The 14,387-nt window shown below is 36.6% G+C and overlaps 1 protein-coding gene across 8 annotated transcripts in view; it reads left to right on the forward strand.

Moving 5' to 3' along the window:
* The window catches only part of LOC103973989 (ABC transporter A family member 1), a 108,732-nt gene that overhangs the window by 4,163 nt on the left and 90,182 nt on the right, over positions 1-14,387 (forward strand). For 5 of the 8 annotated variants that reach the window (XR_010514709.1, XR_010514710.1, XM_065189765.1 and 2 more), the window contains 9 exons: positions 2,052-2,112; positions 2,212-2,298; positions 5,507-5,572; positions 9,997-10,229; positions 10,307-10,421; positions 10,499-10,588; positions 12,133-12,356; positions 12,434-12,546; positions 13,221-13,327. Coding sequence is in view for 6 of the 8 variants with exons in the window: in XM_065189765.1 (XP_065045837.1) it covers positions 2,052-2,112; positions 2,212-2,298; positions 5,507-5,572; positions 9,997-10,229; positions 10,307-10,421; positions 10,499-10,588; positions 12,133-12,356; positions 12,434-12,546; positions 13,221-13,327 (1,096 nt within the window). In the remaining 2 variants the exon portion in view is untranslated. Of the gene's footprint in view, positions 1-2,051; positions 2,113-2,211; positions 2,299-2,434; positions 2,584-5,506; positions 5,573-9,996; positions 10,230-10,306; positions 10,422-10,498; positions 10,589-12,132; positions 12,357-12,433; positions 12,547-13,220; positions 13,328-14,387 lie in introns of those variants that run through there. The other 3 variants (XM_065189773.1, XM_009388696.3, XM_065189797.1) reach the window with 2 other exon arrangements.

Consider the following 14,387-nt stretch of genomic DNA (forward strand, 5'->3'; position numbering starts at 1 on the left):
CGGACTGCGTTTGGATGGTGTTGAGAAAATATTGGCTTGAGAAACTTTGGCCAATACAGCAAGTCACTTTTCAATACAGAAGTGACTTGAGAAACTTTTCAATATTGGCTTGAGAAACTTTGGCCAATACAGCAAGTCACTTTTCAAGAAACTTTGGTGTTGAGAAACTTTGGCTTGAGAAACTTTGGCCAATACAGAAAATATTCACTTGAGAAAATACTCGGACTGCTCTCTGATGGATTAGTTGCATTATTTAATTAGTTCAGCAAGTACAGCTACCCTTTTCAATCAATTGGTTTGCAAACTCTTTAGGTGCTAAGAGATTGGAATAATGAATAATAAAAATAAGGTGTCTTGCGTTCATGTAGAGATATAAACTTGATTTGTTAATGCTACCTATTAAGATAAAAAAGCATAAGTCTCATCTAATGGAGAAATAACTGCCTTTAACTACATATTTTCCTGCAGAACCTGTTGATCTCCATATGTACCTTTACTTTATATATATCCCTACTCTACCCTCCACTTTCTTGTGAACTCTGTTTATCTTTTTTGTGTTTGTCATTTTGACCAAAAATTTTATAAAACAGTTATCATGTGCTATAACCTAAGAAGAAAATTTCTGATGCAACAACTGCTGTTATCCGCTCGACCCACTTCCCTCTTGGGCTGCTTTCTGCACCTATTTTGGTCTGAATCCACGGTTGGCCCTAATTGTGGCCTCTTTTGGGAAACTAAACCAATTTAACAGGGCTCAGATCTTGTCCTGATAAAATTGAGTCAGCAGCTCTTATTGACAATAGGAAAGGAGCCAACACTCCCGTTAACTCGACCAAAGTGGCACAGAAATTTTTTATCTTCAGACAGGAGCAAAGATGCAACTGGGTTGTTTGGCCAGGAGTGAAAGGCTTAGGCAACAATGTTTAGAAGGATGAAACAGTTTTTTTTAAAAGTCTTGTTTTGTTAACTTTGTAAGCCTCCTGGCATACGCTTAGGCTGTATTACAGTTGATTCCAGCAGCTAAATGCTCTATTTTCTTAGTTTTTCCTTGCTTTCATAATCTAAACTCTCTTTGGAGGTTTCTACTTCTATTGAAGGGGAATACCACTCATTAGGAGTAATTCCTAATGGAAGAACCTAAAGCATTTGGTTTGTCACTGAAATTAATCAGTTTATGGTGGAAATCATATCGACACCACCTTCATGTCATCCTCAAACTTAAGATCTCTTTTTCACATGTCACCTTAAGAATAAGTTAATTATTTGATCGATGAGCGGAGTAGAGACTGAATCCAGACCAGGAAAGAAATTTGTCATGACTGAAGTTTAAATGACCACTTTTTCACATGTTTAGTTTAAGAACTAGAAAATTGGAATCCAAATCTAGACCTGCATTATGTCTAAGAGTGAAGATAAAGCTATGCTACATGTATTACCCGTATAACACACTCTTCCAAATAATTTGCAATGAGAATTTGGTGCCAGTATTTTGATTAATGAACCTAGAGCTGACTTATGGTGTGAAATTATCTCTTTTTATGACCACTATAATTTGCTAGGACTCAGTCTTTTTAATGACTAGTTTAATAATTGAATAATTCACATATTAATAATGTGGCTAGGACTATAGGTAAGTCACCAAGTAATATTAAATAGGTAAGTACCATTTCTTGTCTTAATTCTGCTTTTATTTTGTAATTAGCTTATTCCATGATCTAAAGGACACTGGCGCAATGATTTGTTCCAAGATGTTGCTATTGGTGAATTGGATTGTGGTTGATGTTTCATTCCTTGTTTATTGTAATCAGACTAGTCAATATTGTATGACATGGACTTACATTTTTGTCATCTTCCAAGATCTTTTTGTTGTCAAATTGTTTTCTGGAAGTCTTATTCCTTGTTCTGTGACTTTTAGCTAGTCAATATTGTTCAACATGGGCTTATAATTTTGTAGCCTTCCAAGGACTGCAGATCACTTGATATACTAAAAGGAAACCATTTTCTCATGATTCCTTTTTCTTACATTTGAGTGTTTTTGTTGGGTGAAATAGGTATCTTTTGGGATTTCTGTATCCAATTTCTCGTTTAATCAGCTACTTTGTGTTTGAGAAGGTAAGCTGAACAACATGTGTTTGGTATCATTTTTCTGAGGATGATAAATTATTTTTCTGTTTGTTTGGAATTGATTCTTTTGGTTATATTATTTTCCAGGAACAGAAAATTAAAGAAGGTCTGTACATGATGGGACTTGAAGATAAAATATTTTACCTTTCTTGGTTTATTACATATTCAGTACAGGTGATTGTTATGTGTTTGACATTTATTCTATTGTTTTAACATTCAAACTATCAAATATAAATGAACTCTTGTTCTGTCTTTGATGCTGTCAGAGATCTTGAAATGTACCAATGGCAAAGCAACCATTCATGTTAAGATACTATTCATAAAAAAAGCCTTCTACAATTGACATGAATACCATCAAGTTTAAGGGTAGTAGATGTCAGAGAGGAGGAAATTGTTTGAAGGTATATAGATAAAAGAGATTGAGAGATATAAATCAATGGAATGGACGACGATGATGAGGTAGTGAATCTTGATGATCATTAGAGCTTTAGGTTTGGTAGATTTTTGAATTTCTTTTGTTTTGTAATTTATATATGAACTGATTTAATTACTGTTTTTGTTGATAATGGTGGAGAGCATCTTGTGTATGTAACAATCTAAAAATTAGTGATTTTATTGAAGTTCTTGTTTTAGTGATTATCTTAAGCCTTAAACATATTTTTATTAATTTTCATGAAGCAACTACCTTGCTTTGCTTGGATGAGCACCTAACACTATTAGTAATAAGGGACCTTGCGCCATGAAGTGACTACTGCTTTTGACCAAGGTATGCAGTTTCGAATAATACCGCCTGTACCGGGCGGTACGTACCGGTCCGTCAATTGACCGGTATACGGACCGCTCGTTACCGGATGGTATAAGTATATATATATATTATTTTATTTTATTTTTTTAAAGGTGACGTCGTGTCGCCTCGACGACGTCACCCGGAGAAGGGAAAAAAATTTTTTAAAGGCGACGTTGCCCAGAGAAGGGAAAAAAAAATCTATATATTTTAAAGGCAACGCGACATCGCCTTTTATAAAAATATTTTATATATAAAAAATCTTTTATATATATATATATATATATATACTGAGCGGTATATACTGTATTGTACCGTACTATACTGAGCGAATGTCGAAAAGCCAGTACGGTACGATATTTCAAATCTTGCTTTTGACTATATTGCAATGAGGATGATACAAGTTATGGAGAATAATTCATTATAATATAGACATATTAATACAAAATAAATCATAGTATATCATAGAAAGATGTTGTTATAGTAATTATATCTTACAAAAAGGTAAAAACTTATTCACCTGTAGCTAATTGATTGACAATGGGTGGCCTTGATGCTTCTCTAATCACCATACAGGTGAAGTATAGGCAAAGTAACGACAAAGGAAAGAAAAAAATCATTTATAGATAGTGCTTATAGGATTTGGGACAAGTCCTCTTCATAGTTTGTCTCTGTGATGACATCCTATTTTTGTAAGAGATTAAAAACTACTCTTTGTCTTCCCTGTATGTCCTTTAATATTATTTCCTTTGTACTTCCTAGCAATGAATGGACAACACTGCAGTAATGATGCCATACAACAAATCTGATGCTTATAGTGAATATCAAACATTCTAGTGGTTTTGTCTCCTCCTTTGTTTCATAGTCATAGTCAGAGTTCTTTTCTTCAAGGATTTTAATTTCGAATGATACCGCCAACAAATTTGAACCGCCAGCAGATCGGTACGCGGACCACATGCTGCCGGGCGGTATTAGCCTGGCTGCGGCGAAGGAAGAAGAAGCGTCGAGGGAGAAGAGGGAGAAGGTGCTTGAAGAAGAGGGTGAAGAAGAGGGAGAATCGGGAGAACCTCGATGCTTTTCGATTTGACGTCGCCCTCCCGCGACGATCCCGATCCAGAAGGTAATTGAGAGGCGGCGGCTTAGCTTCTTTTTCATCGCCTTCTTCACCGAAGGCTGAAGACGCCTGCGGCATTCGACGCATTCTTCATCCAAGGCCAGAGGCGGCCTTCGACACCTTCACCGAACGCCACATATGAGGAGAAGACTAGTCTTGTCATCTGATGCGATGAGGAGAAGAAAAGGAGGCGACGTTGCCGAGGCAACGTACACCTCCTTTATATATATATATATATATATATATCAAGCGGTACACCCTAGCGTATTGCTCGGTATGCTTGTACCGTACCGTACCGTATCGAGCAAAGCTCGAAACACCGGTACGAAACGAAATTACGAACCTTACTTTTCTTTTTTCAACATTTTGGTTTCCCCCTTTCTTACCGTCCTTCCACTCCCCTCCTTTTCTCTTTTATGGCAACGAATGGGCTATAGTTGGACAAAATTGGCAATGTTTAGTTGAGTTTGGGCAAATCTGGCCAATTTTAACTGATCTGGCGATATGGCTGACAAATCAGCCAAAATCAGATCAGTCTTGGATGGTAAATCAGGCTTGATACTAAAAGTTAGGTCTGACCTCGCCAGAGGCTTCTTCCTGCCGAATTGTCCTGATTATGTGGCATTCCAAGTTTTGTGTCGACACCATCTGACTAGACTTTAATGAATGACATTGGTGTTTCGTTTGAGTTCTAATTCATGGAAGGATGCATCACAGAAAATGGGTGTCTTGGACAGGATGGCCAGGACAAATATACATAGTGCTTTTGAGCAAGATCTGCAATTTCGTACCAGAGTTTTGACGTTTGCTCGGTACGATACGAAACTGTATACCGAGCGGTATACCGTTCGGTATACCGAGTCGCTGAACGTCGCCTTTTTCTAATATATATATATATAATTTTATTATTATTTTTCGTTCCTCCCGGGCGGTCCGCGTACCGGTATGCCGTCGAACCGGTACATACCGCCCGTACCAGGCGGTATCATTCGGTATTGCCTACGTTGCTTTTGAGGGTACTTGCAGCTTAATAGTGCCTGTAACTGGACTTAGAAGTGGGATCATGGATCTATGATGATGATTGTTAACTTTCTTTTTCCCGATAATTGTTGTTATATTCCTCTCCATCTCTTGTTCTCTTGGAGGCATCTCTTCCTCGAAGAGAAGTACCCATAAGGAGGAGACCAATCTTGAATCCTTCTCTTGTCTAATGATAGTACCTTGGCTTGGGATTGGGTGCCAACTTTAGCTCGTTGATCTAAGTATAGAATAGAGTGACACCCACCATGCTGGTTGTCAGTTGGCACAATATGAATGGTAAAAGAATGTGCAAGTGTATGGGTTCTGGTCACAAAGGAAAGAAAAAAGAAGAGAAAAACAAAGCATGTGTTGGAAAAGGCATACGTATGACGTAATGCCCTCATATCATGTAGGCATTGTGTTCTTTTCTTTCTCAAAATTCTGAACTCAGTTGAGATGAGCAGGGGCTGGAGTATGCGGATGCCTTCCACTTTGTTCTTCTGTCAAGTCACAAAATTTGGGAAACAATTGTAAGTTAAGTAATATTTATACTGGTCCAGTCCTACAATAAAGTTGTTTGGCCATCTATTTTCTTCACTTAGGAACAACTATTTCATTCATCATAAAATAGGATATTTTGCGCTGCCTTCTTCTGACAGAAAGATGGTCTCTTTTAAAATGGTATGACAATTGGGAAACTTTCAACCTTGTCTTGATACTTTGATTGAATTTTAAAATTCCATGTTTTCTTCTGAGCTTTGCTATTTCATGGAACAATATTGATGGGAAATGCCTTAATATGCAGTGATGATGTCATGATCAGCACATGACACTGTTGGGATCTGGTTGTTTGTAGATCTCACCACTTAATATTGGCCAACGTGATTGATTGGATTGATCCAAGCTGAAAAGATAAGTATACTATTGCTGCAAATTTGGACAGCAGAAATAAAAAATAGCATATGAGAAAGGAAGATAAGTGAAAATCTTGTATGGTAGAAAAACACATAGAAGGTCTTGTAACTAGTGAAAAGTGGTATGATTTTATATGGAAATGACCATGTACATATGGAAATGGCACAACTGAGTGCTGATTTGGTATATAATGAGATAAAATCAATTACGGCTCTGATTAGGGTTCTTTTTTCTGAAGACTATTTTTGTTTCTCAAATAGTTGAACAATACTTGTGTTTTTCCATGTCAGATTAAGTCTTCTTTTGGAATCAGAATCCTTTATGAATCATTTTGAGATTCAAGGGCTGTAAATAGAGATGAGGATAGAAATTTGAGTGAACACGTTTATTTAATTTTGCTCTCAGCAACTTTATATCTAACAAAAAAAAAGGGTGATTGTTCTTGTTAAAATAATAGACTATTAGGTTAATAGGGTGATTGCTCTTGTTAAAATAGTAGACTATTAGGAAAAGTAACCTAAAGCCTGTACAACTTTAATCAGAAAACATAACTGAAATTGCTAATAACACAAGTGGTATTAGAAGTTTTAAATTTGAGTTTGGATAGTATTTGTCTACTGGAAAGCACCACTAAGTCTCTTGTTGTTAATATTATAGATGTGTCAAATTTAACATATGCATGGTATATGTTACACATCAAAGATGGATAGATGTCCTGCCCTTTGTGAAAATGAACTATGAACATAATCTTTGCATGGAAGTGCTTGGACAGTTCACACCAACACATAAGCTTCAAAAAAGATCTGTGAAGTTCGTTAATTTTCCCATGGATGAGATACTGATCATGCATGTGGTATACTGACCTATACTGCTCGATATTACTGAAAAAAAATAGAAAAATGACATACCAAGCATGATCGGACTAGTATTTTAAATTTCAAACCATGGTCATAAGTAGGGTTTTTAATTTCGAATAATACCCGCCCGGTATGGGTGGTACGTATCGGTCCGACATCATACAAGTACGCAGACCGCCCGCTACCGGGCAGAACGCTCAATACCACCTTGTATCGAACGATACGAGGGTATATCGGATGGTAACAATCAAAATTGCCCGGCATAGCTTGGTAATGTTCGATTTCGACCGTTACCGATCTGTAGCAGTGCTCCAACGGTCATTTTGACCGTTGGAGCCCTTTCTCATGGGTTTTTAAACTCATCTTCTCCTCTATTTCATTCTCACACTCTCTTAAACTATCACAAACTCATTTTTTCTCACATTTACACTCCTAAACTTTACAAAGCAACGATTTATGAATTGACAATTCAAATGATTTTTTTGTAAATATTTCAATATTTACAGAAGAGCAATCTGTAATGGGGATTCTTTCTTATTTTAAAAGTTTGTTCGAAAAACCCTACAAACAAAGAACTACTCCTTACTCAAGTTCCCACTAAGGACCAATGATTCATTCTTCTTTTTTTACTTTTATTTTCCGAATTACTTATGACAAAATAAAAATGTAGGATTTTTGAGTAGTCTACTTCCCGTCAAATGATGAATCCCCTTAAAAGAATACTTTGGGACTCGTAAGGGATTTTTACTTGTCTATATATCGTTCTATTCGATCCTTTAGGTCCCTACTCACCTCGATGGTTATCCCATGATGCCCCTTAAAGCATATATGCGATAGATAGACTTCTGTAACCATGCTATATTTGCTTGCTTAAACGGAATCTCTCTATAAAGAAATATAATAGCTGATTCCACAAAAAAGTGTTTTTTCACGAGGTATAACTAGCAATTCCTATTTATACGGAATCGACCATGGATCAATTCCCCTTGCATTTGGAAGTATTGAATACACCTATATTTCTGAGTTTCGTGTTACTTTTACTTCTCCCAAAACACATGTCAGAGCCGGGGGTACCCCAATTGGATTTAATGGGATGACAGTTTCTCAGTCCGAATCTGTAAAACGAAAATTTTGATCAAATCACACATCGCAGTATACTAGGCCTTCTAATTCCTTAAGGGGTTTATCTAAAAGATTCGCGATATAACTAGGAAGACGTTTCAAATACCACACATGAGTCACTGGACATGCGAGTTTGATGCATCCCATTTGATATCTTCGTATCCGAGAATCAACAAATTCAACCCCGCATTGTTCACAAAATTTCGGGTCTTCTTTTTCAGCTCCAATCACTCGATAATTTCCACAAGCACAAATTACACTTTTTATGGGCCTAGAGATTCTTTCACAAAACAATCCATCTTTTTCTGGTTTATTGGTCTTATAATGAAACGTAGAGGGCTTTGTCACCTCTCCAACTATCTCTCCATTAGGTAAAATTTTGTTGGCCCAAGCCTTTATTTGTTGAGGAGAAACTAGTCCAATTCGAAGTTGTTGATGTTTATACCGGTCAATCATAGAATAGAAATTCTGATCCATTCAGATCAAGCTTCCTTCCTATTAATCTGGAAGTTCTTCTCAAATACAAGGAAATGATTCAGTTCTAGAGCTAAAGATCGTAGTTCTCGAACGAGCAATCGAAAAGATTCTAGAGCATCTTCTGGGTTAGATACTCTTCCTCCAATGATCGTAGCACCAAGTACTTCTTGACGAGCTCTAATATGATCAGATTTATAAGTAAGCATCTCTTGTAAAATATGAGCAACACCAAATCCCTCTAGAGCCCAAACTTCCATTTCCCCTACTCGTTGTCCCCCTTGCTTCGCCCTTCCTCTAAGGGGTTGTTGTGTAACAAGTGCGTAATGTCCACTAGAACGTCCATGGATTTTATCATCAACTTGATGAATTAATTTTAAAATATAGGACTTTCCTATTAGAACAGGTTGTTCAAAAGGATTTCCTGTTCTTCCATCAAATATTCTGCTTTTTCCCGGATATTCGGGTTCAAATACCCATGGATTTTTTGTTTGCTTACTGGCTTCATATAATTCGGAAAACACTAGTTTTCTCGAAGCCTCTTGCTCATGTCTCTCATCAAAAGGTGCTATTCTATAATGTCTCTTTAGCAGATCCCCCGCTAACCTGAGTGAGCATTCAAATATCTGTCCCACATTCATTCGTGATGGTACTCCTAATGGGTTGAAGACCATATCAACAGGTGTTCCATCTTGCAAATAGGGCATATCTTGTCTAGGCAAAATTTTTGAAATGATACCCTTATTCCCATGTCTTCCAGCTACTTTATCACCTACTTTGATTTCAAGTTTCTATGAAATATATACACGAATCATTTCTGAATTATAACAGGAACCCCCCTTTTTCTGGATCCATCTCACATCAATAACGCGACCACTTATACTATACCTATATTTATTTCTAACTTAAAAACCCTATCCTAACTTTTTTTTTATTTTTAGTTATTTTCGGAGGATTTTACGCCTAAATTTGGTGTACCGCCCGGTACACAGTACCGTACCATACTGAGTGAAGCTCGAAACTTTGGTACGGTACGAAATTTCAATCCTTGGTCATAACTATCATATCCTTTTCTGTGAACGTAGCCAAAGTTTGCATGTTGGTTCTGTTACCTGCAGAGTACTTTTTTTAATAGATACTTATAATTTCTTCATGTTGACACAATGAAGAGTTACAACCATAAAATATACCGAAGAAGATAACATGTAGTAATTGATTACATTGGAAGCTTAGATAGAAATTCATAGATTCTCTGTGAGGTTCCTCCCATCTTTTGTTAGTCCACTCATATACACTTGGTTGTATCTTTTGCTTTATTTTTGATTCTTTCTTGATCGATATTATCACTTTTTCATTGTCTTTTGTTTAATTTAGAGCACAGGATAGAAGCTTCGAATCTCTCTTTTGCTTTTCACCATATTTTGTGTGTGTTTCCTTTTCTATTATTTTCTGGCAAAGATTTGATGTTGTAAATTTATAACATGTAATAAGTAACATGTTGACAAAAATGCTAATTTTGGTTTGTTTCTTGTTTCTTATTCTTTCCATTATGTTGAATATTTGAATTTATACTTTTTTACCTGCAGTTTGCAGTTTCATCAGCAATTATAACAGCTTGTACGATGGGAAGCATTTTCAGATACAGTGACAAATCAGTGGTGTTTGCATACTTCTTCCTGTTTGGTTTAAGTGCAGTCATGCTTTCTTTTTTTATCTCTGCATTCTTTTCACGTGCAAAGACAGCTGTAGCAGTTGGAACTCTTTCTTTTCTGGGTGCCTACGTTCCTTATTACACTGTCAATGACCCTGCTGTCCCTTTGTTAGTATTTTATTGCATTTCTGAATTTCTTCATAGAGACCTTCAATTTGATGTGAATATGTTAATGCGGATGTTAGGGTATGGAAGATGATGGCTTCTTTGCTCTCCCCTACTGCTTTTGCACTTGGGACAGTGAATTTTGCTGATTATGAGCGTGCTCATGTTGGTCTTCGCTGGACCAATGTTTGGCAGGTAATTATTTTTTCAGTTTGAAACTGCAATTAAGGGTTCAAGGAATCAGATCCATATCCTAATATTGTGATTTATAGGCATCATCTGGAGTTAATTTTTTGGTGTGCCTCCTAATGATGGTGCTTGATATGTTTCTGTATTGTTCCCTCGGGCTATACTTCGATAAGGTATTGTCTGTTATATTTGGAACTGTTTGACTCATATTCTGCCTGCAAAATATTTCATATTAATTTTTTAATGTAAATTGGACTTTACTATTTTGCGTGTTCATCTATGTGCAAACATTATTTTAGAAGACAAAGAAAATTAATTGAAGATGTTCATATTAATTAAAGATAAAGTGAAGTTTTTGTGAGCAAGGTTCGTTTCATCCAGTGATTTAAAAAGCGCTAGGCGCCAAGGTCCAAAAATGCTCGAGGCGTTACGCGCTCGCCCGAACGAAACGAGACGCAAAAATATAAACATATATAATATAATTAATAAATATAATTATTTAAATAAAAATAATATTAAATTAAGAAAATCTTGCAAAATCATAATATCACATTAACAAAGGGTCTCAAAATAAAAAAAAAAATTTAAATAAATAAAAATTAGTAGTATTAAAATCAAAGTAATATATTATTAATCTAATAAATAAAAAATACTATTATTAGTATATAGTTAACAGTATACCGTTAATATACTGTTAACAGTACACTATCGAGTCGATGTGAGAAGAGTAATAGTAAGATAGTAGTGGCGAGCAGCGGTAGTGGCAGCGAGAGCGACGATAGTGGCAAGCAGCGGTAGCGGCAGCGAAAGCGCAGCGTAAGAGTAAGACCAATGCTGCTGACTGAGAGCAGCGACAACGGTAGTAGGAGCGACGAGCAGCGATAGTGGTAGTGGCAGTGGCAGTAGAGAACAACGATAGTGGGGACAAAATGTCGGCGGCAGAATCGCAAGCAGGGTTAGGGTTGGAGAAGTCGCGAGAGGGATGCTGGGAGGCTGATATCGGTGCTTTAGTTGCTTCGATTGAACCAACTAAAGCACCGAGGCTGTTTGGTTTAACCCGGGTGCTTGCCCGAGCCTAGGCGCCAGGCGCTTCGGGCGAGCGCCTAGGCGGCCTCTTTGAAGCGCACCACTTGGACATGAAGCGAGGCGCTCGGGCCTCGCCTCACCTCACCCGAGCGCCTAGGTGAGCGCTTGAGTGCCTGTTGAAATCGTTGGTTTCATTGCCCAATATGGTTCAGTACAGGTGGTGTTTGCTAGTCCGACATGTTATTGGTACCTAAACCACATGAAATCGGGCGGTACACCTGTATCGAACCTATACTGGATGGTATCACCTGGTACATGGCCCGATGCAGGCCCTGCACCAGGTGGCCTTCTTTATTTTTTCAGCCTTTTTTTTGACTTTTTTTTTTTAAAACTTGTTACGTACAAGTGTACAATGTGCTATGCTAGTGTAGCGGCAGGTATTTTCATGATTTGAGACCTTAGTTACTAGTTCTATTTCTTATATATTATGCCAACATGCTGTTGTCATGTTTTTTAAACCATTCTTTTATTTGGGTTTCATATTCCTACTACCTTAATGTTTTAATTATATCTCTACTTGGTTGTCAAATAACTTTTAATATGAAGAGATATCTGGTCTTTAACTTGAAGATACTTGTCAGGTTTGTATTTTGATGTCGTGATTATTCTCTCTCTTTTTTTGATTGGTTAGATTCTTTCTAGAGAGGATGGAGTTTGGCATACTTGGAACTTTTTGGTTACTACGATACTTTGGATAAGGGATAAAACTTTTGCCAATAATACTGGAAGATTGGACGACAAACAACATAATGAAGTACCAGGAATAGAGAAAAGATGGACCGGTCAAGTTGTTTGTGAACCTGCTATAGAAGCAATAATAAGCTTGGATATGAAGCAACAAGAGCTTGATGGCCGGTATGTTTTTGACATAAAAGATGTAGTCGAGGTGAATAGGATAGTTGGCTCAGTTAAATTTGTATTTTCTTCTCCAGTTGCATCCAGGTGAGAAATCTGCATAAGGTCTATATGACAAGGGAGGGAAAACATTGTGCAGTTAATTCACTTGAAGTCACTCTTTATGAAAATCAGATACTTGCTCTTTTAGGTATGCTTGGCTGTCTGAGATGTTGTTCATACATATTTTCTTTCCTTTTTCAGAATGGCAATATATAAACTTTTTAGACATGAATTTTCTTAAATTCAAACATCATAAATTTCCTATAGTACATTGAAATCTGTAGGTATGGCCAAATGATGCTTTGCAAAAAAAAGCTATGTATCTGTTCCTAGTTCAGCTAACAAAAAATGAATATTTATTTACAGAAAAGGAGTTTCCTCATAATATTGAAAAAAAAAACAAATTCATAAGCAGGCAATAAGTTTAAAATTTATTTGTCCATTGTTTAGTGCTCCATAAGATGACATTGTAATAAAAGATCCATATGCCAAATGATTATGTAATACATCATCTTGGGTCAACAACTCTTAAGAAATAAAAAGTCCATGTGCATATAGAAGTATGAAAAAAGTGATACCCTTATTTGTTGGGCACTGGATGGTGAATACGATGACATTATATGATGTAGTTTTGAACCAATGTTTATTTTACCCTTTGCTTATGCTTCAACATTTCATTAAGAAAACATTCTAAAAAGTTTTCGTGAAAAATCGACCAAATATACTCAAGGTTTTCAACTTTATGCAGTGCAATATATGTTCTAAAATCACACTAATTTAAGTATTTTGTTTTGTTACTGAATGGCTCAATTTACACTGTAGGGCATAATGGTGCTGGTAAAAGCACAACCATATCTATGCTGGCTGGTCTTCTTCCTCCTACATCTGGTGATGCATTGGTATTTGGCAAGAATATTACAACAAACATGGTGAGTACTCTCTTACATTCTAAGGTGCTTTCCTCTTTGGTTTATTTGGATTTCATGATGTGACTATATGGATGATATTGACATATTTTGTGGTCAAGTATACAACAATAACTTTCCTATATCCGTCTTGCCTATTAGAAGACTCTCTATATGTAGTATGTTGTGTATCTACGAAATTGGAGCATGCAGTTACAAGTGTTGGTAATTAGGGTAGAATTATGTCTTTTGTAGAGGAAAAAGATGATAGAGGGTTGTTATCTGGAGACAAATGTTCTTGAAGTTCAAGTATGCAGCCTGAAACAGTTCCAATGTTAAGATATTTAGTATAGCTCTGTACCATTGTAAATGATTATTGAAAAGAAAATGAGCAATATACTGAGTGATACTACTTGGTATTATGAAGTGGTCTTGTCCATTGCATGTGCATGATTGAAAGGTAAAAAACTGGGCAGCTTATGGTGTCCATAATTTAAAACTATGGTTCAAGAAAGAATTCACTTTTTGTGGCATGTTGACAATGGTAGCTATTGCGTGTGCCACTTGCAAGCTTTGGTATAATGGTGTACCAACACAATTGTTTTACAATGAATGAAAGCAAGATAAAACAGGTAGGAATTAGACAAAAAACCAGGGTTTGCTATACCGATGCATACTGCTCGGTACGGGTGGTATGTACTGGTCCGACAAGATACCGGTACATGGACCGCCCTCTATCGGGCGGTACCAATCACTTGACCTCGTATAGGGCGATACGAGGTTTGTACTAGGTGGTAACAATTGAAATCCGATTGTTATTGACTAGTACTAATCGGTAATGGTTGGATTTCGATCGTTACCGATTAAGGGCTGAGATTGCCCCATTTAAAATAGTCAATTTAATCGTTTGAAGCTTAGAAAAGGGTTTTTAAACTCTTTCTTCCCCCTATTTTAACTCATTTCACTCTATCAATCTCTTAAACTTTCTCATCTCTCGCTTATTCTCACATTTTTACTATTCTAAACTCAACAAAGCTACAATTTCTTTCTAGATATGTATACTCTTTTTAGATTTTTATTTATT

The sequence above is a fragment of the Musa acuminata genome, chromosome BXJ1-1 (assembly GCF_036884655.1).
Source record: "Musa acuminata AAA Group cultivar baxijiao chromosome BXJ1-1, Cavendish_Baxijiao_AAA, whole genome shotgun sequence".
Taxonomy (NCBI): domain Eukaryota; kingdom Viridiplantae; phylum Streptophyta; class Magnoliopsida; order Zingiberales; family Musaceae; genus Musa; species Musa acuminata.